General features: G+C 50.1%; 1 protein-coding gene across 1 annotated transcript in view; it reads right to left on the reverse strand.

Annotated features, from left to right (window-relative positions):
• The window catches only part of LOC147096474 (heme-binding protein 2-like), an 81,467-nt gene extending 59,608 nt beyond the window's left edge, over nt 1-21,859 (reverse strand). The window contains exons 1-3 of the mRNA XM_085973828.1: nt 21,801-21,859; nt 14,337-14,415; nt 11,028-11,139 (exon numbers count right to left, since the gene is read on the reverse strand). Coding sequence (XP_085829954.1) covers nt 11,028-11,139; nt 14,337-14,415; nt 21,801-21,859 — 250 coding nt within the window. The remainder of the gene's footprint in view (nt 1-11,027; nt 11,140-14,336; nt 14,416-21,800) is intronic.
• Between the last annotated feature and the right edge of the window lie 1,620 nt (nt 21,860-23,479).

The following is a 23,479-nucleotide window of genomic DNA, read 5'->3' on the forward strand; positions in this document are numbered from 1 at the left end:
TGTAGCCAGTCCAACCACACTGTAATGGGGATTGTACTCCGGATGCCGGTAATGGGTGGGTCGCCGCGGCCAGCGGTGGTATATCGAGTAGAGAATATTGGCGTCCTAAAGAACGGGGTGCATGTGCGACATCATGGGACCCCACCGTTTGTTGTAAAGTGGGAGAACGCCATGACCGGCACTGACCTCACTGGATGCCAGAGCAGGGGCGCGCACATGGTGTTGTGTCCCCAGCATTTGAATGTGTTTAATCGGCCGGTGTGCGGGTTTGAATCAGAGGGTGCGGAGCCCATTAATTGCACCATGGAGGTGATGGCCCAAAGCCACGTTCCACCCCAGGTAGCATATGTGGGCAGAGGGACGTACTGCGTCGCGACAAGCGTGGACCAGTACCGGGTACACAACGACACTTGGTGCCCGGTCACCGATAAGACTTTCTGCTTCAAACCCCACACAGAAGTTCAGGTGGCTCAAGAGCGCATCATTCGCATTCCAGAGCCCACCACGGTACACCTCACGGTGAACGACACGGTACAGGACCAGCAACAATACCTAACACGGTTCGGACATGAAATTCCTCCTCTGCCCGAACACCTCACTAAATTAATAAAGGAGGTTGGACTCTCCCAAAAGCATTTCTATACCCTTGAGCAACGGAACAGGGAAACGGGGAATGAGATAAAAGAACTGGTTTCTCCGCCATGGTGGGACATCGGTCTGAATATCGAGATTCCCCCATGGATTCGTGTGATTTCTCATGTGATTTTAATAGTTCAATGTGTCTTAGTGTTTTACCTTAGAACATAAGAACATAAGAAATAGGAGCAGGAGTAGGCCAATCGGCCCCTCGAGCCTGCTCCGCCATTCAATAAGATCATGGCTGATCTGATCCTAACCGCCAATCCACTATCACAGAACCATCTCCTGAATCTAACAGAATTAGACACACGAAATAGGAGCAGGATCAGGCTACACGGCCCCTGGGCCCGCTCCGCTACCCACAGGGCCATGACCGATCCGAACCTAGACTCATGTCCAAATTCCTGCCCGCTCCCCGTAACCCTTAATTCCCTTTACTTCTAGGAAACTGTCTATTTCTGTTTTAAATTTATGTAATGATGTAGCTTCTACAGCTTTTTGGGGCAGCATATTCCATTGACCTACCACCCTCTGAGTGAAGTAGTTCCTCCTCATCTCAGTTTTGAAAGAGCAGCCCCTTATTCTAAGACTATGCCCCCTAGTTCTAGTTTCACCCATCACCGGGAACATCTTCCCTGCATCCACCCGATCCAACCCCTTCACAATCTTATATGTTTCAATAAGATCGCCTCTCATTCTTCTGAACTCCAATGAGTAGAGTCCCAATCTACTCAACCTCTCCTCATATGTCCATCCCCTCATCCCCGGGATTAACCGTGTGAACCTTCTTTGTACTGACTCGAGAGCAAGTATGTCCTTTCTTAAGTATGGACACCAAAACTGTATGCAGTATTCCAGGTGCGGTCTCACCAATACCTTGTACAACTGAAGCAATACCTCCCTATTTTTATATTCTATCCCCCTAGCAATGAAAGCCAACATTCCATTGGCCTTCTTGATCACTTGCTGCACCTGCATACTAACCTTTTGAGTTTCGTGCACCAGGACCCCCAGATCCCTTTGTACTTCAGTACTTTCCAGTTTCTTGCCATTAAGATAATAACTCTCCGGTTATCATGCAGAAAGCGAAGTAAAACACTCCGAAACCGGTGGCAAGCTTTGATTAAAGAATAGCCCGGAGTTGACTGTCTGTTTGTATATACACCTGTAACTGTGATGTGATTTGTTGCATAAAGTGTGAGTTACAGGACCCTGGAGTAAAAGTTGATGTACGGTTTGGTTGGGATATACAGTGCGCCTCCCGCAGCGGAAGACGACAGAACTTTTGATGATATTTCTGTCTGGGAAAAGTTGAAATATCAAAGGGGGGCCTGTAGCAGTCGACGCAGACTTCATGGATTTTTGGATTTTTAACCCCTATTAAAAACTGGACAGACTGTTTGGGGGGGGGGAGCAGTGTAAAACCACTCAAGCTGGAGCTGACTCATTCATATGGAAACAAACTGTCCTGGGAACAATGGCCCGAGGATCCCACTCCCAAGTCTTGATTAGCAAGGCTGACAACTCATTGTTCTAGTCAAGATGAACTCGTTAAGTTAATCGGCAGGAAGATCGAAACGAGATCAAAAACCTTTCAAGAGATCGAAAACCCATTCCCCCAGGCCATAGAGTCATAGAGTCATAGAGTTTTACAGCACAGAAAGAGGCCCTTCGGCCCATCGTGTCCGCGCCATCCATCCATCCCTGTCCAGTCTAATCCCATTTTCCAGCATTTCGTCCATAGCCTTGTATGCAATGGCATTTCAAGTGCTCATCCAAATGCTTCTTGAATGTTGTGAGGGTTCCTGCCTCTACCACCCTTTCAGGCAGTGAGTTCCAGATTCCAACCACCCTCTGGGTGAAAAAGTTCCTCCTCAAATCCCCTCTAAATCTCCTGCCCCTTACCCTGAATCTATGCCCCCTTGTTATTGACCCCCCTACTAAGAGGAAAAGTTCCTTTCTATCTACCCTATCGATGCCCCTCATCATTTTGTACACCTCAATCAGGTCCCCCCTCAGCCTTCTTTGCTCCAAGGAAAACAACCCCAGCCTGTTTAGCCTTTCTTCATAGCTGAGGCGCTCCATCCCAGGTAACATCCTGGTGAATCTTCTCTGCACCCTCTCCAAAGCAATCACATCCTTTCTATAGTGAGGCGACCAGAACTGCACACAGTACTCCAGCTGTGGCCTCACCAGCGTTTTGTACAGCTCCATCATAACCTCCCTGCTCTTATATTCTATGCCTCGGCTAATGAAGGCAAGTATCCCATATGCCTTTTTAACCACCTTATCTACCTGTTCCGCTGCCTTCAGGGATCTATGTACATGTACACCAAGGTCCCTCTGACCCTCTGTACTTCCTAGGGTCCTACCACTCATTGTGTATTCCCTTGCCTTATTTGTCCGTCCAAAATGCATCCATTTGTCCATGTGTCCATTAAAACCACAGACAACAGTTTGTGTATTGGAGGAGTATAAAAAGAGCAGTTTGGATAGCTTGCTCTCTCTCTCCTGCCCTCCACACAACGTAACATCAAGACGAGCTGAGCCTTGCTCTTCCAACCGGGATGAACTTCGACTAAGGCTGGGGCTCGCATGCCGCAAGGCCGGTACAGAACCAGGTAGCCAAGACGTACGGGAGGAAGCTGCAAGCAAGATAAAAGGGGCAATCTAGGTGAGCATTGCCAAGCCTACACACCCACAAGATCACTTAGTTGTCTGACGAAAGGTCATCGACCTTGTAATGTATATACCTTTAAGGGGGGAACTATCTTTTACAGCTCATGTATACTGCAGTACCGGCAGTGCCCACACCTGTATATAGCCCTGAGTAGTAATCTGTACAGATCAGTTCCAGTGTGAACCACGTTGAGTAAACACCTGTTGTACCGTTCTCCTGCAGTCTGTGTCTTATTATACACGGACACAACATTGGCGACAAGGCAAGTTCGAACCTACCTGCAACTCTGCATCACCTCCCGGGGATTCGTTCCTGGAGTTCAGTGGATTGGAGGTCAAGGCCAGAGACTCGAGCGTCGACCACGGGCAGCCACCCAGTCATCCAGCAGAGACTCGAGAATTGCGGGGGAGGCTGTCGAGAGCCAGGCTTGGCTTTCCAGTCGAGGTGGTCCAGCGAAACGGGCTGGCAACAGGTAGTGCGCAGACCCTTCCCGGACAGCGGCGGGCTAGAGCCCGACCGAGTGGCACAGCAAAGGGCCGAGCAGCGTCGACGGGGGAGAGAGAGAGAGGGCAGCGCGCACAGGGCACAGCCAGTGTTCAGGGGCCGAGCAGCATCGAAGAGAGGGAGAGAGAGACGCGCAGAAACCCGCGAGGCGCCGCCATTGCCACGAGGACCGCTGAGAGCGGCGTTGGCAGCAGCGCAGGAGAAGCGCGCGAAACCTACAGGGCGCCGCCATTGCCACGAGAACCGCTGGGAGCGGCGTTGGCAGCAGTGGGGGAGGAAGGAAAGTGCGGGAGACGCCATTTTAAGCCATTGGGAGACGCCATTTTAAGCCACACCCAAAATGCCGAAGAGTGGCAGCATCACCGCATTTGACAATGAAGTCGAAGATTGGACTACATATGTCGAACGAATAGAGGTATACTGCAAGGCAAATGAGGTGTCAGATGACAAGAAAGCGTCGGTATTGTTAAATTCAATGGGTGCAAAGACGTATGGTTTATTACGAAATCTAGTAACCCCAACGAAGCCAATGGAAAAGAGTTTTGAAGACATAGTAACGATATTACAGGAACATTTAAACCCCACACCGCTGCTGATAGCAGAAAGATTCAACTTTCACAAACGGAACCAGCATGAGGATGAAAGCAATGCTGATTATTTAACAGAACTGCGCAAACTATCGAAACACTGCCAGTTTGGAGCGGGACTGGCAGATACCTTAAGGGACAAGTTTGTGTATGGGCTTCAAAGTGAAGGAACCCAGAAACGGCTTTTATCTGAAAAGGACCTTACGCTGGAAAAGGCTTTCAGCATTGCGGTATCATATGAAGCAGCAGCACGGGGCGCTGCAGAGATACAACAGAGACCGCAAGAATATGGCACAAACGAAATGTCATATGGAACAGAGAAGTGCTATCGCTGCGGCAGAACAACACACGACCAGAATGATTGCTGGTTCAAAGACAAAGTGTGCAGACAATGTGGAAAAGTAGGACACATAGCACGAGTCTGCAGGTCGGGAAAGAAAACCAGCAATAAGAAACCTACCAAAGAAAAGTACAAGAAGGTACATAAGATGACGGAGAATAGTTCAGACGAACAAAAGAGTGATAACGACTCCGAAAGCTGGGAACTGAGTTGTCTGAAACTACATAATGTGATCACAATGGAGGATCACGGAACCATTTGGGTCACTCTCAAGATAGCAGGAGTCCAGGTAAAGATGGAATTGGACACAGGATCAGCCCTAACAGTCATAAACCGACGGGACTACAAGCGGCTATTCTCACACATACCCTTGAGAGACACAAAAATTATTTTGAAGACGTACACGGGGCAAAAAGTCTACCCCAAAGGAAAAATAAGGGTGACCGTTATATATAACGGTAAGGAAACACCAAAACTAGAGCTGTATGTATTACAAGATGGAGGACCACCATTACTGGGACGTGAATGGATCCGGAAAATACAACTGGATTGGCATTCCATACAGGCACTGACTGTGGCTGACAAAAAGGATGACGACGTCACACCTGGGCGACTGTCAAAGATGTCAAACACCGCGAAAGAAGTATTCCAGCAAGGACTCGGAACACTAAAAGGCATGACAGTGATGATTAAAATTGAAGAAAATGCAAGCCCAAAATTTTTTAAGGCCAGACCGGTACCTTTTGCGATCCGCCCAGCCGTCGAAGCAGAGCTGGAGATTCTGGAACGTTAAGGTGTACTGTCCAAGGTAGACTGGAGCGAGTGGGCTACACCCATCGTCCCTGTGATGAAAAAGTCGTTGAGCAGCACGCCTGGGGAACCAAGGAAGGTTCGCATCTGTGGGGACTTTAAGGTAACAGTGAACCCGTTCCTTCACACCGTACAATATCCACTTCCGCGGATTGAAGATATTTTCGCCTCGCTATCTGGAGGGAAATGCTTCACTAAGGTCAATCTGGCCCAGGCGTATCTGCAAATGGAGGTAGAAGAAGCATCAAAAAAATACCTCACAATCAACACCCATAAAGGTCTCTACCAATACAACCGGCTGGTATTCGGGGTAGCATCAGCTCCGGCTATTTGGCAGAGGGCAATGGAACAAGTCCTGCAAGGGATCCCAGGGACCCAGTGTTATTTGGACGACATCCTGGTCACGGGCAAAAATGACAGTGATCACCTTGCCAACCTGGAGCAGGTGCTCACTAGATTGCAGGAATATGGGCTCCGAGCTAACCGCCCCAAATGCGAGTTTTTTAGAAAACAGATCTCGTATTGTGGCCACGTTATCGATAAAGAGGGGCTACATAAGTCCCCAGAGAAGATTGAGGCAGTAGTCAAGGCTCCAGCACCGGAAAATGTGTCACAACTGAGGTCGTTCCTCGGGCTGGTAAACTACTACCATAAGTTCTTGCCAAATTTGTCTACAATACTACACCCACTGAACAACCTACTGCAAACTGGGGTGCCATGGAAGTGGAGTGACGAATGTAGACGAGCTTTCCAGAAGAGCAAAACACTAATCACATCGAAAGAGGTATTGGCCCATTACAACCCAGCATTACCAACTCGGTTGGCATGTGCTGCGTCACCCTACGGCATTGGAGTGGTGCTGTCGCACAAATTCTCGGACGGCTCAGAGAGGCCAATAGCCTTTGCGTCACGATCACTAACCTCAGCCGAGCGTAACTACGCCCAGATTGACAGGGAGGCCCTCAGCCTAGTGTGGGGAGTGAAAAAGTTCAATCACTATCTGCACGGGCAGAAATTCACTTTGCTGACGGATCACCAGCCTCTTGTCTCCATTTTTAATCCGAAGGAGGGCGTTCCGGTGATGACTGCGCAACGACTACAAAGATGGTCACTTTTTCTAGGGGCGCACCACTATGAGATTGAATATAAGGGCACGAAACAGCATGGAAATGCTGATGGGCTATCACGCCTGCCACTGCCGACTGCGGAGGAAGCACCAGCAGTGGATCCTGTTGAAATATTCCATTCGACTATCGTTGAATACCTACCGGTAACTAACGCTTGTATCAAAAAGGAAACCCGAAATGACCCGACACTGTCTCGGGTATGTGATTTGATGGTGAAGGGATGGCCAGCACATGGCGACTCACTGTTGCCAGCATTCTCGACAAGGAGAGAACAGCTGTCAGTGTGCCGGGGGACCTTGATGTGTGGATCCCGAGTGGTAATTCCACCCAAGTTAAGGGATAGAGTGCTCAATGAGCTTCATGAGGGTCATCTGGGAGGGGTAAAAATGAAAAGCCTAGCCAGGGCTTATGTGTGGTGGCTGGGAATCGATAAACAAATTGAGGACCTGACCAAGAGTTGCTCAGGATGCCAGAAAGTCCAAAATGCACCACCACAGGCCCCTCTACACCCATGGGAGTGGCCCTCATCTCCATGGCAACAGGTGCATATTGATTTTGCTGGTCCATTCATGGACTCAATGTTTTTAATAGCCATGGATGCGCACTCGAAATGGCCTGAGGTCATCAAAATGTCCTCCACCACCACGGAGAAAACTATTGCAGTCCTACGGACCATTTTTGCCAGGAATGGCTTGCCAGAACAGATTTGCTCCGACAACGGACCACAGTTTGTGTCCGAAGAGTTCTGGAGGTTCTTGAAAAAGAATGGGGTAAGGCATTACACATCCGCCCCGTATCATCCAGCCACAAATGGATTGGCTGAGAGGTTCGTACAAACCTTTAAGAAGGCAATAAAGGCTATGTACAATGACAACATTCCGCTGCAGCACAAGGTGGACAATTTCCTGTTCGCCTACCGGAATGCGACACATGCAGTCACCAACCAGGCCCCAGCCATGATGTTCTTTAACCAAAGGTTAAGATCTCGCCTGGATTTGCTCAGACCAAACGTACGAAGAGATGTTGAGAGTAAGCAATTCCAGCAAATCCATGAGAAGCCAACAAGGAGCTTCAATGTAGGGCAACCAGTCTTGGCCCGCGACTACCGAACAGAAAAATGGCAGCCAGGAACGATATGCACACGGCAGGGCCCACTAATGTACACAGTGGACGTTGGGGAGAGCATCGTGAGATGCCATGCTGACCAGACCCTAGAGTCACAGGAACAAGTCAACCCCATGCCTCGCCCATACGTACCTGGTTTACAGCTCTTGGGTAGATTACAGACCACGTGAATCCTCGATACGTTGGCCTGGTTTAAATTGAGTATTGGGGGAGAGGGTGGGGTGATGGCCTCGGTCTGGAGAACAGATCATGGTGCTTGACATAAGAAAACTACTAGGCACTTGGTCTAAGCGTTTTACAACATGGAGGTCTAGTTGTGTCCTTCACTACAGGAAACTTTCGATTTACCGGCACCTAAATAACCGGAAATCTCGGTTAACCGGCAAAATTCAGGAATAGGTTCAGGTAAGTTTTACTTCATATTCTACTTGCCTTCCTCCATCTGTTGCTATGCAAGGTTGTGGCTGCAGCTGTTGCTAAGCTACAGAGATGCTTTGAACTTGTGGCCATTGTTCTGCACTTGTTGCTAAGCAACAGGGTTTGTTGCTTTATACGGCGCTGTCAGCTCTCCGTATCTTTTACTATAGCGTTCGGTTATCTGGAATTTTTGATGAACCGGCACCACGTCGGTGCCGGATTAAAAAAAAGTTTCCTGTAGTTCCTGTTAATGTCCTGTGCAAGCTGGGCCCGTGCCCGAGTATTTATACTCTCCCTGGACAGCGCCACCAGCAGGCCGCTCAGTATTATTTCATAAGTCTTTCTTTCATGAATGACCTGATTCATGTCAGTGCTCATGATGATGATAAATTCCAACATTAACAAGTTAAGGCCATTTTAACAAAAAAAGCAAACCCACGTTGGCCGGTAGTTTTTACCAGGCTGATACCTGGGATGGCAGGAATGACTTATGAGGAGAGATTGTGTCGATTGGGCTTATACTCACTGGAGTTTAGAAGATTGAGAGGGGATCTCATCGAAACCTATAAAATTCTGTCAGGCCTGGACAGACTAGATGCAGGAAGGATGTTCCTGATGGCCGGGGAGTCCAGAACCAGGGGTCACAGTCTAAGGATAAGGGGTAAGCCATTTAGGACTGAAATGAGGAGGAATTTCTTCACCCAGAGAGTGGTGAACCTGTGGAATTCTCTGCCACAGAGGGCGGTGGAGGCCAGTTCATTAAATATATTCAAGAAAGAGTTGGATATATTTCTTGAGGCTAAAGGGATCAAGGGCTATGGGGCGAAGGCAGGGACAGGGTACTGAATTTGGATGATCAGCCATGATCTCATTGAATGGCGGAGCAGGCTCGAGGGGCCGAATGGCCTACTCCTGCTCCTATCTTCTATGTTTCTATGAAAAAGCACTGGGCTTCATTTCTAGAGGGATAGAATTGTAAAGTGGAGAAGTTATGTTAAACTTGTATAGAACTTTGGTTAGACCCAAGATCCCTGAAGGTAGCGGGCCAGGTATCTGAGGTGGTTAAGAAGGCATACGGAATGCTTGCCTTTATTAGCCGTGGCATAGAATACAAGAGCAGGGGGGGTTATGCTTCAACTGTATAAAACACTAGTTAGGCCTCAGCTAGAGTACTGCGTGCAGTTCTGGTCACCACATTACAGGAAAGGTGTGATTGCACTAGAGAGGGTACAGAGGAGATTTACAAGGATGTTGCTGGGAGTAGAGAATCTTAGCTATGAGGAAAGACTGGATAGGCTGGGTCTGTTTTCCTTGGAACAGAGGAGGCTGAGGGGAGACCTTATTGAGGGGCCTAGATAAAGTGGATAGAAAGGACCTATTTCCCTTAGCAGAGGGGTCAAAAACCAGGGGGCACAGATTTAAAGTAATTGGTGGAAGGTTTGGAGGGGATTTGAGGGGAAATTTCTTCACTCAGAGTTGTGGGGGTCTGGAACTCACTGCCTGAAAGGGTGGTAGAGGCAGGAACCCTCACCACATTTAAAAAGTACTTGGATGTGCACTTGGGATGCTCGAACCTGCAGGGCTACGGACCGAGAGCTGGGAAGTGGGATTAGGCTGGATAGCACTTTGTTGGCTGGCGCGGACACGATGGGCCGAAATGGCCTCCTTCCGTGCTGTAACTTTCTATGATTCTATGATTCTAACCCGACGTACAGGTCGCATCTACCCCAGAAACAGTAGCATCGGAAGCTGATGAACCAACCGACGACAGGGGGCCAGAATCGCCTCCGCACCAAGAGCAAGACACTCAGGAAAGGCGCTATCCAGAAAGGATCAGGAAGCCTCCCCAAAGACTGAATATATAAATAGACTATTTTCAGCTAATGTTGCATGTTAAACGTGTTAATTGTAATTAGTTTGATATTTAATTGTTAAATGAGTGTTATGGTACTGTTAATCTAAAAGGGGAGGAATTGTAATGTATATACCTTTAAGGGGGGAACTATCTTTTACAGCTCATGTATACTGCAGTACCGGCAGTGACCACACCTGTATATAGCCCTGAGTAGTAATCTGTACAGATCAGTTCCAGTGTGAGCCACGCTGAGTAAACACCTGTTGTACCGTTCTCCTGCAGTCTGTGTCCAATTATACACGGACACAACAGACCTGAAACGTTAACTCTCTTTCTCTCTTCACAGATGCGGCCTGATCTGCTGAGTATCTCCAGCATGTTCTGTTTTTATTTTAGTTTGGTTTAGTTTGGCTTGGCTTGAATAGTTTGGTTTGATTTGGCTTGGCTTGAATTAGTTTGGTTTGGTTTGGCTTGGGTTTAATTCGTTTGATCTGGTTTGGCTTAGCTTGAATTAGTTTGGCTTGGGTTGAATTAGTTTGGTTTGGTTTGGCTTGGCTTGAATTAGTTTGGTTTGGTTTGGCTTGGCTTGAATTAGTTTGGCTTGGGTTGAATTAGTTTGGTTTGGTTTTGCTTGGGTTGAATTAGTTTGGTTTGTTTTGGCTTGTGTTGAATTACTTTGGTTTGGTTTGGCTTGGCTTGAATTAGTTTGGTTTGGTTTGGCTTGGCTTGAATTAGTTTGGTTTGGTTTGGCTTGGCTTGGCTTGAATTAGTTTGGTTTGGTTTTGCTTGGGTTGGTCTTATTTGTGTTGGTTTGGTCGAGCTTGATTTGTTTTTCTCTCGTGCGCAGAGTTTGCTTTCTTTTCCTGCTTTGCATTGTTTCAGATGTAAATCAAGCCTCCCAGGGCTCGTGTTCATTTAACTCACGTGTTCAGCCGTGGCCTACCTGGTCCATTTTTCTTATGAAAGTATTCCGATAGGCGGTTAACCGCACGGTACCTCCCCTCTGTGGGCAAAACAAGAGTCCCGATCCACGTACTGGGTTCGTAGGCACGTGTCTATTGGAAGAATCACAGTGTGAACACTGATTCACTTGGTCAGATTGCACACTGTTCAGCCCTGATATCAGAGGCTCACGTCTACAATTTTTTAACACTCACCAAATGCTCGATGGAATTTTTTTTTCATTTTTAGAAAAGATAAACCTGTATTTTTAATAGTGCCTTTCATAACCTCAGGACATCGCAAAGCACTTCACAGCCAATGGAGTACACTGAAGCAATACAACACTTTTCTACCTAGAAATTCAGGGCATGGCAGCGTACTGGTTATGTTACTGGACTAGTAATGCCAAGAATGTGAGTTTAAATCCCACCAGGGCAGTTTCAGAATTTGAAATCAGTTTGAAAAATCTGGGAATAAAAAGATGGGGGTAGATTTTCCCTAAGCTGTCGGGAAGGAGGTGGGACTACAACTTTTGGGTTTTAGTCCCGCCTACATCGACGCCCAGCCAATCCGCGCGATTTTCCCTTGATTGACCTTGTTGAGCCCGCGGCAGGCCAATTAAGGGCCACCCGGCAACAGGTGACGTCACAGACTGAAATTTCATCTGTCAAGAGTTCTTGACAGATGAAATATCAGTGTTTCACAGCTGTTTGAAGCTGTCAAACGCCGACAGTCTGACTTCTAACCTGAGTCCTTCTACACAGACTCAGTTAGAAGTCTCACCGGCAATGAAAGCTGCAGGCTGTCACTTTTGACAGCTCGCAGCCATTTTGCTTTCAGTGCCGGCTGAGTGATGGACTCCCGACACCCAGAGGAGGAAAGGCTGTTAAGGTAAGTACAGGTAATTTAAACTTCTTTACACACTTTAGACACACCAAACACACTTACCTTTGCACTCATGCACCCATCACTCACCTGAACACCGACATCGCGACCCCTCCTTCAACCCGACGGCCCGACTCCTCTAACCTGGCGTGGGGAATCCCACACGACACCCCTCAAAATAGGGATTAGGCTAAAAACTGCCTGTTAACTACCTGTTAACAGGCAGTTAATTGGCACTAATCCCTTCCCGCCTCAGGTCGGCGGGTCCCAGTGCGGGGCGGCTGCCCGCTTCCTTTGAAACTTACGTGGGGGCGGGTTTTGGGCGGGATGGTGTCGGGACCCCTGAATTTGGGACTTTAGCCCCCCCCCCCCCCGGCATGCCTGAAACCCCGCCTGACGGCCCCAGGAAAATCTACCCCATGGTCTCAGTAGCGGTGACCATGAAGCTGTTGGATTTCCATAAAACCCCAACTGGTTCACTAATGTTCGTTAGGGATGAAACTCTGCCGCCCTTACCCGGTCTGGGTCTATTTGTGACTCCAGTCTCACATCAACGTGGTTGACTCTTAACTGCCCTCTAAGTTGTATCTAAACCACTTGGGGTTGGGCAAAAAACGCCGGCCTTGCTAGCGACATCCACATATCAAGAAAGAATACATTTTTTAAAATACTGTTGCCATTGATAACAGAAGGATGCCTGGTATACTGGGATGATAAAATAAATGCGCTGAAATCGCCATGAGAATGGTGAAAATCGAAATGCTAAGCTTTCATCCACCAATATCCAGCGTTCTAAAGTCAGCGCCGATGCTGTAAGGTCAGGTAAAGATGGAATACAGGGCTGATTTGCTCTCAGGGCTTTGTAGGTGATGGTTGGTCCTCCTTTTTCTGTCTTGTTATTTTATTTTTGTTATTGCATCACCAAAAACATATTGTTCCAGGCATGACCCTAATCTACCGCCAACATACAGGCTGCTAGAGAAGCAAAGGCCCTTTGTTCATTTTCCCCCTTCTCTTACTTACACCAATTAATGGCAGAGTCCTGGCCCACTCTGGACAGCCCTCCAGCCCTCCCCCAAGAATCTTAATCATGTAAATTAGAACAAGGCCCATTAGGAGTGAAATCAGCAAACATTTTTCACAAAGAAGATAGTGGAAATCTGAACCTCTCTCTCCCAAAAGGCTGAGATCGATGGATTTTTGTTTTGGCATCAAGGAATATGGAGAAAAGGCAAGTAAATGGAGTTTAGGTACAGATTTGCCATGGTTTAGTAGAATGGCCTCCTCCTGTTCCTATGTAAGAAGAAGGAATGTTGTACCGAGGGCCAACATAAAACGAACTTATCTTTGCTACCACTGCACAGAGGAGGAATTGCCCATCTCAACTCTCCACATTTAACATAGAAACATAGAAGATAGGAGCAGGAGTAGGCCATTCGGCCCCTCGAGCCTGCTCCGCCATTCAATGAGATCATGGCTGATCATCCAAATTCGGTACACTGTCCCTGCTTTCTCCCCATATCCCTTGATCCCTTTAGCCTTAAGAAATATATCCAACTCCTTCTTGAATATATTTAATGAATTGGCCTCTACTGCCTTCTGTGGTAGAGAATTCCACAGGTTCACCACTCGCTGGGTGAAGAAATTCCTCCTCATTTCTGTCCTAAATGGCTTACCCCTTATCCTTAGACTGTGACCCCTGGTTCTGGACTCCCCGACCATTGGGAACATCCTTCCTGCATCTAGTCTGTCCAGTCCTGTCAGAATTTTATAAGTTTCAATGAGATCCCCTCTCATTATTCTAAACTCCAGCGAGTACAAGCCCAATCGACCCAAACTCTCCTCATACGTCATTCCTGCCATCCCAGGTATCAGTCTGGTGAATCTTCGCTGAACTCCTTCCATGGCAAGAACATCCTTCCTCAGATAAGGCGACCAAAACTGCACACAATACTCAAGATGTGGTCTCACCAAGGCCCTGTACAACTGCAGCAAGACATCCTTGTTCTTGTACTCGAACCCTCTCATTACGAAGGCCAACATACCATTTGCCTTCTTAACCGCCTGCTGCACCTGCATGCTTACCTTCAGCGGCTGGTGCACAAGGACACCCAGGTCTCGTTGCACTTCCCCTTCTCCCAATCTATTGCCATTCAGATAATAATCTGCCTTCCTGTTTTTGACACCAAGGTGGATAACCTCAAATTTACCCACGTTATATTGCATCTGCCATGCATCTGCCCAATCACCCAACCTGTCCAAATCATACTGGAGTTTCTCGGCATCCTCCTTTGATCATTTAAAGTAAAATATTGACGTGTGAAGATAGGAAACTGAGGTGCGAGCTCATTTCAGAAAGCATTAATGCTCACTGTTATCTTGGTCTGATTAGTTTGATCAGCATGGGGTGACTATTCAAGATTACCTCATATTCTGAATCGCTGCAGATGGTTACGAAGGAGTAACACTCCTCAGCATCGGCACAGAAGTACGGATTCCTGCTCCTGCAAAATCCAATAGTGGGATTTAGTCATTACATGTCATTGCACCATGAGTCAGTCAGCCATAGTGAAACCCATTCATAATCTATTGAAGGGCTCCATAGTGAGGTGGTGGAAGCAGTTAGTGTTGCTTCATTCAAATACAAATGAGATAGATTTCTTCCAGAAGACAATATTTTGGGATACATTATCTGAATAATTTGAGACATGCTGACCAAATATCAGTAGAAGTGGAAAAGGTAGAAGCAATGAGAAGGGGTGAAAATTGATAGGCAGGATGTACTAGAAAGGCTGGGTATGCTTAGAGTGGATAAGACGCCTGATCCAGATGGCTTGCATCCCAGGTTGCTACGGGAATTGGGGGAGGAGATAGCGAAGGGCTTGCCATAATTTTCCAATCTTCCCTAGATGCGGGGGAGGTGCCTGAGGATTGGAAAGTGGCAAATGTGACACAATTGTTCAAGAAAGGGTGTAAGGACAATCCTAGTAACTACAAGCCGGTCAGTTTAACATCAGTGGTGGGTAAAGTTTTAGAAACAATAATCAAGGAAAAAATTAACGGGCACTTGGAGAGGTTTAAGCTAATTAAGGAGAGCCAACGCTGATTTGTAAAAGGCAGATCGTGTTTGACTAATCTAATTGAATTTTTGGATGAAGTAACAAGGAGGATTGATGAAGGGAATGCAATAGATGTTGTCTACATGGATTCTCAGGAGGTGTTTGACAAAGTACCACATAGAAGGCTGGTTAACAAAATGAGGCTCATGGAGTAGGTGGGTCAGTGGCAGATTGGGTAAGGAATTGGCTTAAGGACAGAAAACAGTGAGTTGTGGTAAATGGCTGTTTTTCAGACTGGAGGATGGTAGACAGTGGTGTTCCCCAAGGGTCACTGCTGGGGCCACTGCTTTTTTTGATATATATAAATGAGCTGGATATTGGAATAAAGAGTAGAATTTCTAAATTTGCCGATGACACCAAACTTGGGGACGTGGCAAACAGTGATGATGATACCAATCGACTGCAACAGGATATAGAAAGGATAGCAGGATGGGCAAACAAGTGGCAGATGGAATTTAACACAGAGAAGTGTGAGGTGATGTGTTTTGGCAGAAGGAACAGGGAGAGGAAATATATACTTAATGGCACAGTTTTAAAGAGTGTGCAGGGACAGAGGGACCTGGGAGTTAATGTGCATTGGTCCCTGAAGGTGGTGGGGCATATTGAGAGAGTGGTTAGCAAAGCCTATGGGATCTTGGGCTTCATAAATAGAGGTATTGAGTACAAAAGTAGAGAAGTTATGCTGAACCTTTATAAAGCGCTGGTTAGGCCACAACTGGAGTATTGCATCCAGTTCTGGTCACGACACTTTAGGAAGGATGTGAAGGCACTTGAGAGGGTGCAGAGGAGATTTACCTGAATGGTTCCGGGGATGGGGGATCTTGGCTACAAGGACAGGTTGGAGAAGATGGATTTGTTTTCATTAGAACAAAGGAGGTTGAGGGGTGATTTGATAGAGGTGTACAAGATTATGACGGGTTTGGATAGGCTAGACGGGGAAAGGCTGTTCCCACTAGTTGATGGTACAAGGACTAGGGGACACAGATTTAAGGTTTTGGGCAAGAGATGCAGAGGGGATGTGAGGAAAAACTTTTTTACGCAGCGAGTGGTGAGGATCTGGAACTCGCTGCCGACGGAAGTGGTGGAAGCGGAGACACTCAATGTTTTTAAGGGAAGACTGGATAGGCACATGAGGGAAATAAACTTGCAAGGCTATGGGGGTAGAGCGGGGGAATGGGACTGACTGGATTGCTCTACCGAGAGCCGGCACGGACTCGATGGGCCAAATGGCCTCCTTCTGTGCTGTTATGACTCTATGACATGATGTGCGGTGTGTGTAGCGTGCTCGAGAGGAACAGGTGACTTTGGACCGATGGTTCCCAAAGCTCTCCACCAACTGGGGGTTTTCCTCACCTCGTGTATGGGGCTGTTGTAGATTCACTGATGGAGATTGATTGCTGTGATTGGTCAATGACCCCATTATCGTTGTATCATGGGACTCCCAGGATGGTAGAAGGCGAATTAGGTGGGACTTTGGTCTTTTATGGTCCAGGAATTTCTACGTTCCGATGACAGTCACTGATCTTTGTTTTTACGAAAATTGATAATGCGAATGGTTACTTACTGTAGTAACCAAATTAATATTATACTTTAGTTTATGTTAGAATATGTATAATGTAGCACCAATGTACAGGGTGGAGGTAGCGAATTAATTCATACCCTGAGTTAAAACGGTATATAGGTCTGTACTTATTGTATTTATCCAGCTAAGCTCTAAAAACAGGATTAATTGACTGAGAGGCCCGTGGGAAGATTGGGGAGGATATCTGTTCGGCCAGGCGAGGCAGCACATATACAAGATAATGTTGAGATACCGCAGCAAACGTGGGAGTCGAGACCAGAGCTAATAAAACACAACTGCTTTTATACTACCTCATGGCAAAGAGGAACTGGAAAAGCCCGCGCATCCACTTAAATACTTCCCAGACAGGAAGTGCTCCCGGCAGCCTGTCCCTGCGGGAAACAAGTTGCTGGAGGAAAGGGCCCCCGGCTGGGGGCGTCTGCTTAAACTGTCCGTGCCGCCGTGAGCGGATTATGTCCAGTGGTGGCGTGTCGCCACAGAGCTCCCCCCAGAATCCGCTTAGGAGGAGTGGACGAGTCGTGACGGTGGTCTGATGGTTCTGCCGCAGCGGCTCTGAGTGGTCGCCGGTCTAGTTGGTGGGGCCGGGCGGTTCGCCGCCGGCTGCGCTGGCTTGCTGGCGGGATGGCCTCTAGTTGGAGGCCGGGCCATGGGGACCTGTTCCCCTGGTTCTGTGTGTGCTGGTTTGAGCCGGTCGATGGAGACTGTGTTGACCCTGTCACCGAGTCGCAGCTTGAAGACCTTGTCCCCGGTTTGTAGCACCTCGTACGGTCCGTCGTACGGGGGTCGCAGGGGTCCGCGGTGCGCGTCGTGTTGCACGAAGACGAAACGCGCCTGCTGTAAATTTGGCGGGACGTGAGGTGTGAGTTCGCCGTGTCGGTTGACCGGAAGTGGGGCGAACTGCTGAGCGGAAGAGAAAGAGTTGAGCCGCTGCTGTTCGGCCGACCAAGGCGTGGTAGCCTCCGGAAGGAATTCGCCTGGGACGCGCAGCAGTTGTCCGTAGACTAGCTCCGCTGCCGAGGACTGGAGGTCTTCCTTGACCGCGGTGCGTAGGCCTAGTAGCACCCACGGTAGGCGGTCAGTCCAGGTACTGTCCTGCAGGCCGGCGCGGAGTGAGGCCTTGAGTGACCTGTGGAAGCGTTCACAAAGCCCGTTGGCCTGCGGGTGGTACGCCGTGGTTCGGTGGAGCGTCACCCCGAGGTTGCGTGCTGTGGCCGTCCAGAGTTCGGAGGTGAACTGGGCGCCTCTGTCGGAGGTTATGTCGGTCGGTACGCCGAACCTCGCAACCCAGGTGTTAACGAACGCCCTGGCGATGTCGGCTGTGGTGGTGGAGGTCAGCGACACTGCCTCAGGCCAGCGTGTGTAGCGGTCGACCATCATGAGGAGATAAGTTTGGCCTTGCGATGGCGGCAGGGGACCGACGATGTCGACGTGTACGTGGTCGAAGCGGCGGCTGGGTACCTCGAAGTCTCCCAGGGGTGCTTTTGTGTGCAGCTGTACCTTAGCCCGTTGGCAGGCGAGGCAGGAGGTGGCCCAAGTCTGAACATCTCTGCTGAGGCCGCGCCAGACGAAACGCTGGGAGAGGAGTTTGACGGATACGCGGGTACCCGGGTGGGAGAGCCCGTGGAGCGCGTCGAAGATGCGGCGGCGCCAGGTTTCAGGGATGACCGGCCTGGGTTGGCCGAGTGAGACGTCGCAAGTGACTGCCGTGGCTTCGGGCCCGTGCGCGACCTTGACTAGGCGTAGCCCTGGCAGGCTGGTAGCCGCCGAGAGGAGGTCTGGGTCCGTGAGCTGGGCCGCTGCTAGTTGCGCGTAGTCGACCGCGAGGTGATTCGCGCAGATGGCGGGACGGGAAAGGCAGTCGGCGACAATGTTGTCTCTACCGGAGACGTGCTGGATGTCCGTAGTAAACTCGGACACGGCCGCGAGCTGGCGTTGCTGCCTAGCGGACCAGGGTTCGGTGTGCTTGGCCATCGCGTATGTGAGCGGCTTGTGGTCCATGTACGCGGTGAAGGGGCGGCCTTCCAGGAGGAACCTGAAATGGCGGACCGACAGGTGGAGCGCGAGAAGCTCGCGGTCGAAAGTGGAGTATTTGACCTCCGGGGGGCGCAGTTGGCGGCTGCAGAAGGCAAGTGGCTGCCACGCGCCATTGACCCACTGCTCGAACACGGCGCCGACCGCGTGGTCGGAGGCATCGGTGGTGAGCGCGACCCGGGCATCGGCCCTCGGGTGCGCGAGCAGGGTGGCGTCGGCGAGCGCGTTTTTGGTGGCGTCGAAGGCGGCTGACGTGCCAGTGGTCCAGGCTACGTCCATCTTGCCGGATTTACCTCGGAGGGAGTCGTATAGGGGCTTCATGAGGGCTGCCGCTCTGGGGATGAACCTGTTGTAGAAGTTCACCATCCCGAGGAACTCCTGGAGGCCCTTGATGGTTGTGGGGCGGGGGAATTGCTGGACGGCCTGCACCTTGTTGGGCAGGGGGGCGGCCCCAGCAGGGGTGATGTGATGACCGAGAAAATCGATCTCGGTTAGGCCGAATTGGCACTTCGCCGGGCTGAGGATGAGCCCGTGTTGGGCTAGGCGCCCGAACAGGATGCGAAGGTGTTCGAGGTGTTCCTGTTTGGAGGAGCTGGCCACGAGAATGTCGTCTAGATAGACGAATAGGAAGTTTAGTTCCCGGAGGACTGAGTCCATCAGGCGCTGGAAAGCCTGGGCTGCATTCTTGAGGCCGAAGGGCATCCTCAGGAACTCGAACAGGCCAAATGGGGTGATGACGGCCGTTTTGGGGATGTCCGCGGTGTGTACGGGGACTTGGTGGTAACCGCGCACCAGGTCGACTTTGGAAAAGACGGTTCGTCCGGCCAGTCGGGCCGAGAAGTCCTGGATGTGTGGCACCGGGTATCGGTCGGGGGTGGTGGCGTCGTTAAGGCGGCGGTAGTCCCCGCAAGGGCACCAGCCTCCGCCGGGCTTGGGGGCGATGTGGAGGGGCGAGGCCCAAGGGCTGCTGGAGCGGCGGATGATGCCGAGTTGTTCCATGGTGGTGAACTCGGCCCGCGCGATTTCCAGCTTGGCTGGGTTGAGTCTGCGGGCGTGGGCAGAAACTGGGGGGCCGGTGGTGGGGATATAGTGCTCCACACCGTGTTTGGCGGCTTTGGCCGAAAAGGTCGGGTTAGTGAGGGCGGGAAACTCGGCTAGGAGTGCCGAGTAGTCGTCCGTGGCTCTGGCGAGGCAGTAGGTCGTCAGGCCGGCCGAACGGGCCAGGGTAAATGCGCCGGGGATGGGGGCCATCGTGTTGATGTTGACGAGGCGGTGCCTCGGAATGTCGACAAGGAGGCCGTGGGCGCGTAGGAAGTCTGCGCCGATGAGTGGGCAGAGGTCCTTGGCTGTGAGGAACTCCCAGCGGTAGCGGCGGCCCGCGAGGTCGAGCGTGACCATGCGGGTGCCATATGTGCGGATGTCAGAGCCATTGGCTGCGGCCAGCGTGATACCCCGTGTGCCGCGTTGGATATCGAGGGCGGAGGCGGGGGTGATGCTGTGCTGGGCCCCTGTGTCACACAGAAATCGGCGGTTGGTTCTGTCGTCGGTGACGTACAGTAGAGGCCCCTTTTGCCCCACGGCCATCGCGGGGGCCGGTGCGGGGGGGGTTTGAAAGTACACGGTGGCGTGCAGCGTTGGGCCCTAGCACCAAAACGGGTGTGGTAGTAGCAGTGACCTGGAGTGGTAGGGCGGTCGGGCCTAGTGGGCCGGGAAGACCGCGTGGTCGTTGCCGTGAGGTCGGGCGCGACGTCGCGAGCGGACTGTGCAGAGAGCAGCCGGTCGGCCTTTTCGGCTATGTCACTCAGGTCCGTAGAGCCAGACTCCACAATGAGCGGGCGGATGCTGGCGGGGAGCTGCCGAATGAAAAGCGTGCGAAAGAGGGCGCCGGGGTTTTTGTCGTCCGAGAGGGACAGCATGTGGGAAAGCAGATCCGAGGGTGAAGCATCACCAAGGCCGGGGAGGTCAAGGAGTTGGCAGTGGCGCTGGTAAGAGGACGTTTGAAATTTTTTAAGGAGCGCAGCCTTCAGATGTTCGTACTTGCCGTCCGGTGGTGGATTCTGCAGCGCTGCCCAAACCTTGGGGACTGTGGCGTAGGTGAGAGCAGAGACGAGGTAGTCGTACTTTGTGGCGTCGACTGTAATGTGTTTCAGCCGGAATCTGGACTCAGCTTGAACGAACCAGGCTTCGGCCAGGTTCTCCCAAAAGTCCGGTAATTTAACCGTGACTGCGTTTGTATCCGCCATGCTAGCTTAGGATTCGTCCTGAGCGTCGGGGTCACCAGTGTTGAGATACCGCGGCAAACGTGGGAGTCGAGACCAGAGCTAGTAAAACACAACTGCTTGTATTCTACCTCATGCAAAGAGGAACTGGAAAAGCCCGCGCATCCATTTAAATACTTCCCAGACAGGAAGTGCTCCCGGCAGCCTGTCCCTGCGGGAAACAAGTTGCTGGAGGAAAAGGCCCCCGGCTGGGGGCGTCTGCTTAAACTGTCCGTGCCGCCGTGAGCGGATTATGTCCAGTGGTGGCATGTCGCCACAATAACATACATAAGAATTTGTTTGTTTGTAAACCCACAACAGGGTTCCATTACATCAAAGTCTGGTGGGACCAAAGATAATGTTCTTGCTTTGCAGAAGTAACATGAGACAAGGTCAGTATCTGTGCTTTGCAGAGATTGAACAAGGACTGTTATCTTAAGGAAGCATGTTAACAAACAAACCACCTAGCTAGAGACAAAGGACAGTTGTAAAGCAATAGATTAAGATGAGGCCACAATCACAGAAGGTCACGGGACCAACTGATAACAGAACTATGATTTGTAAGCGGCTGGAAGGATGAAATGTCACGGTTTATAACTGCCATTCAGCAATAACTCTGTATATGCTGATAAGCTTTGCCCCCGCCCCTAGGGCAGGGGTTTGATTTTTGTATAATTGTGAACATTGCTAGGATATCGGTGGAGTTGTATCTGAGAGCAGTCTCAGAAGGTTCTCCCCAGGCCTGCGAATAAAGACTGTTTTAGAACCTCCAATCGAAGTCTGTCATCCGTACATAGCTGAGCGTCGACTTTGTATATCACTTAGTCTGCTCTGCAGGGGAAAGGGTTAAGTGTTGAATTGGCATATCACCAGGTCCAGTTTTCGGATACATCACTTACCATTGAGCCAAAAAGCCCTGAGACAGCAGATACAACATCACCACTAACACTGGAAGCATTTTATCAGCTGGTCTGTGTCCAAGAGATGATCGCTGCGTGCTGGAGATCAGAGAAAAATCCAATAGATTAGCACCTACTCTTTACTGGTTAATATTTGTTACCAATTCATTTCCTCCTCCTCTCCCCTTCTACCGTTCACCCCATCTCCAGTGTCCTTGGTGGGGTTCAAGTTCCTCCAGTTCTTCACCTAAGTGGCTATGATTAATGCGTGAGCCTTGACAGTGAGTGTTGGCAGGCTAGTCGACAGTTGTGGCATCTCTGCTGAGGACAATCCTTTCCTCACTTGAACAGCCACACGTGTACCTCCAGCAAGGTGGGCGGGGAGGGTGGTGTGGGAGAAAGGGAGGGAGGGCTGGTGTACAGCCATAGAAACATAGAAGATAGGAGCAGGAGTAGGCCATTCAGCCCTTCGAGCCTGCTCCGCCATTCAATGAGATCATGGCTGATCATCCAAATTCAGTACCCTGTCCCTGCCTTCTCCCCATATCCCTTGATCCCTTTAGCCTTAAGAAATATATCCAACTCTTTTTTGAATATATTTAATGAACTGGCCTCCACCGCCCTCTGTGGCAGAGAATTCCACAGGTTCACCACTCTCTGGGTGAAGAAATTCCTCCTCATTTCTGTCCTAAATGGCTTACCCCTTATCCTTAGACTATGACCCCTGGTTCTGGACTCCCTGGCCATCAGAAACATCCTTCCTGCATCTAGTCTGTCCAGGCCTGACAGAATTTTATAGGTTTCGATGAGATCCCCTCTCAATCTTCTAAACTCCAGTGAGTATAAGCCCAATCGACACAATCTCTCCTCATATGTCATTCCTGCCATCCCAGGTATCAGCCTGGTGAATCTTCGCTGCACTCCTTCCATGGCAAGAACGTCCTTCCTCAGGTAAGGCGACCAAAACTGCACACAATACTCAAGGTGCGGTCTCACCAAGGCCCTGTACAACTGTAGCAAGACATCCTTGTTCCTGTACTCGAACCCTCTCGCTACGAAGGCCAACATACCATTTGCCTTCTTAACCGCCTGCTGCACCTGCATGCCAACAGGAGCAGGAACCTTATCCCAGAAACACTGAGGGCAATTGAGTTCAACTGACTCAGCTCAAGTATGGGATCTTCCTGCTCTGTGTGGTTTGCTGGCTCAATGGATAAGCTGACTAGGGCATCGCGGTCAACACCTGACCTGTTAAAGGCTGTCCCTCTGGTGTCAACCCCACTAGAAAAGTCGATGGACCTGCCGCAGAGACCAGTGCCTGCAGTCACGCTGCTTAGAACGTCGCCCTTCAGTCAGTGCCCCAGGGTTCTGGTTCTGTAAACTGGCAGGACATACCCAAGACCTTTCATATAAACCTCATTAGAGGACACGCTAACCAAAGGGAACAAAATAAATAGGTTCATTAAAATAACAGAGCGAGGAAAGGCCCAGAAACACATTCTCGGCCCAGAAGTAACGGCGAGTTCATGGCCATTATTGATGCGTAAAAAGGCCAGCAATTCGCGGCGAGGAAGAGAGACGGCGTGAGTTGCGATTCGCCACAAGTTGATGGCCGATTGGTGCCGTTCCGCCATCAGCCTCGTGAAAACGGGAGCGCGCCCTCAACCGCCCCGTGAGGG

Source organism: Somniosus microcephalus, unplaced genomic scaffold (assembly GCF_052327205.1).
Source record: "Somniosus microcephalus isolate GS21.2 unplaced genomic scaffold, FLI_Smic_1.0 unresolved_chr1, whole genome shotgun sequence".
NCBI classification, from domain to species: domain Eukaryota; kingdom Metazoa; phylum Chordata; class Chondrichthyes; order Squaliformes; family Somniosidae; genus Somniosus; species Somniosus microcephalus.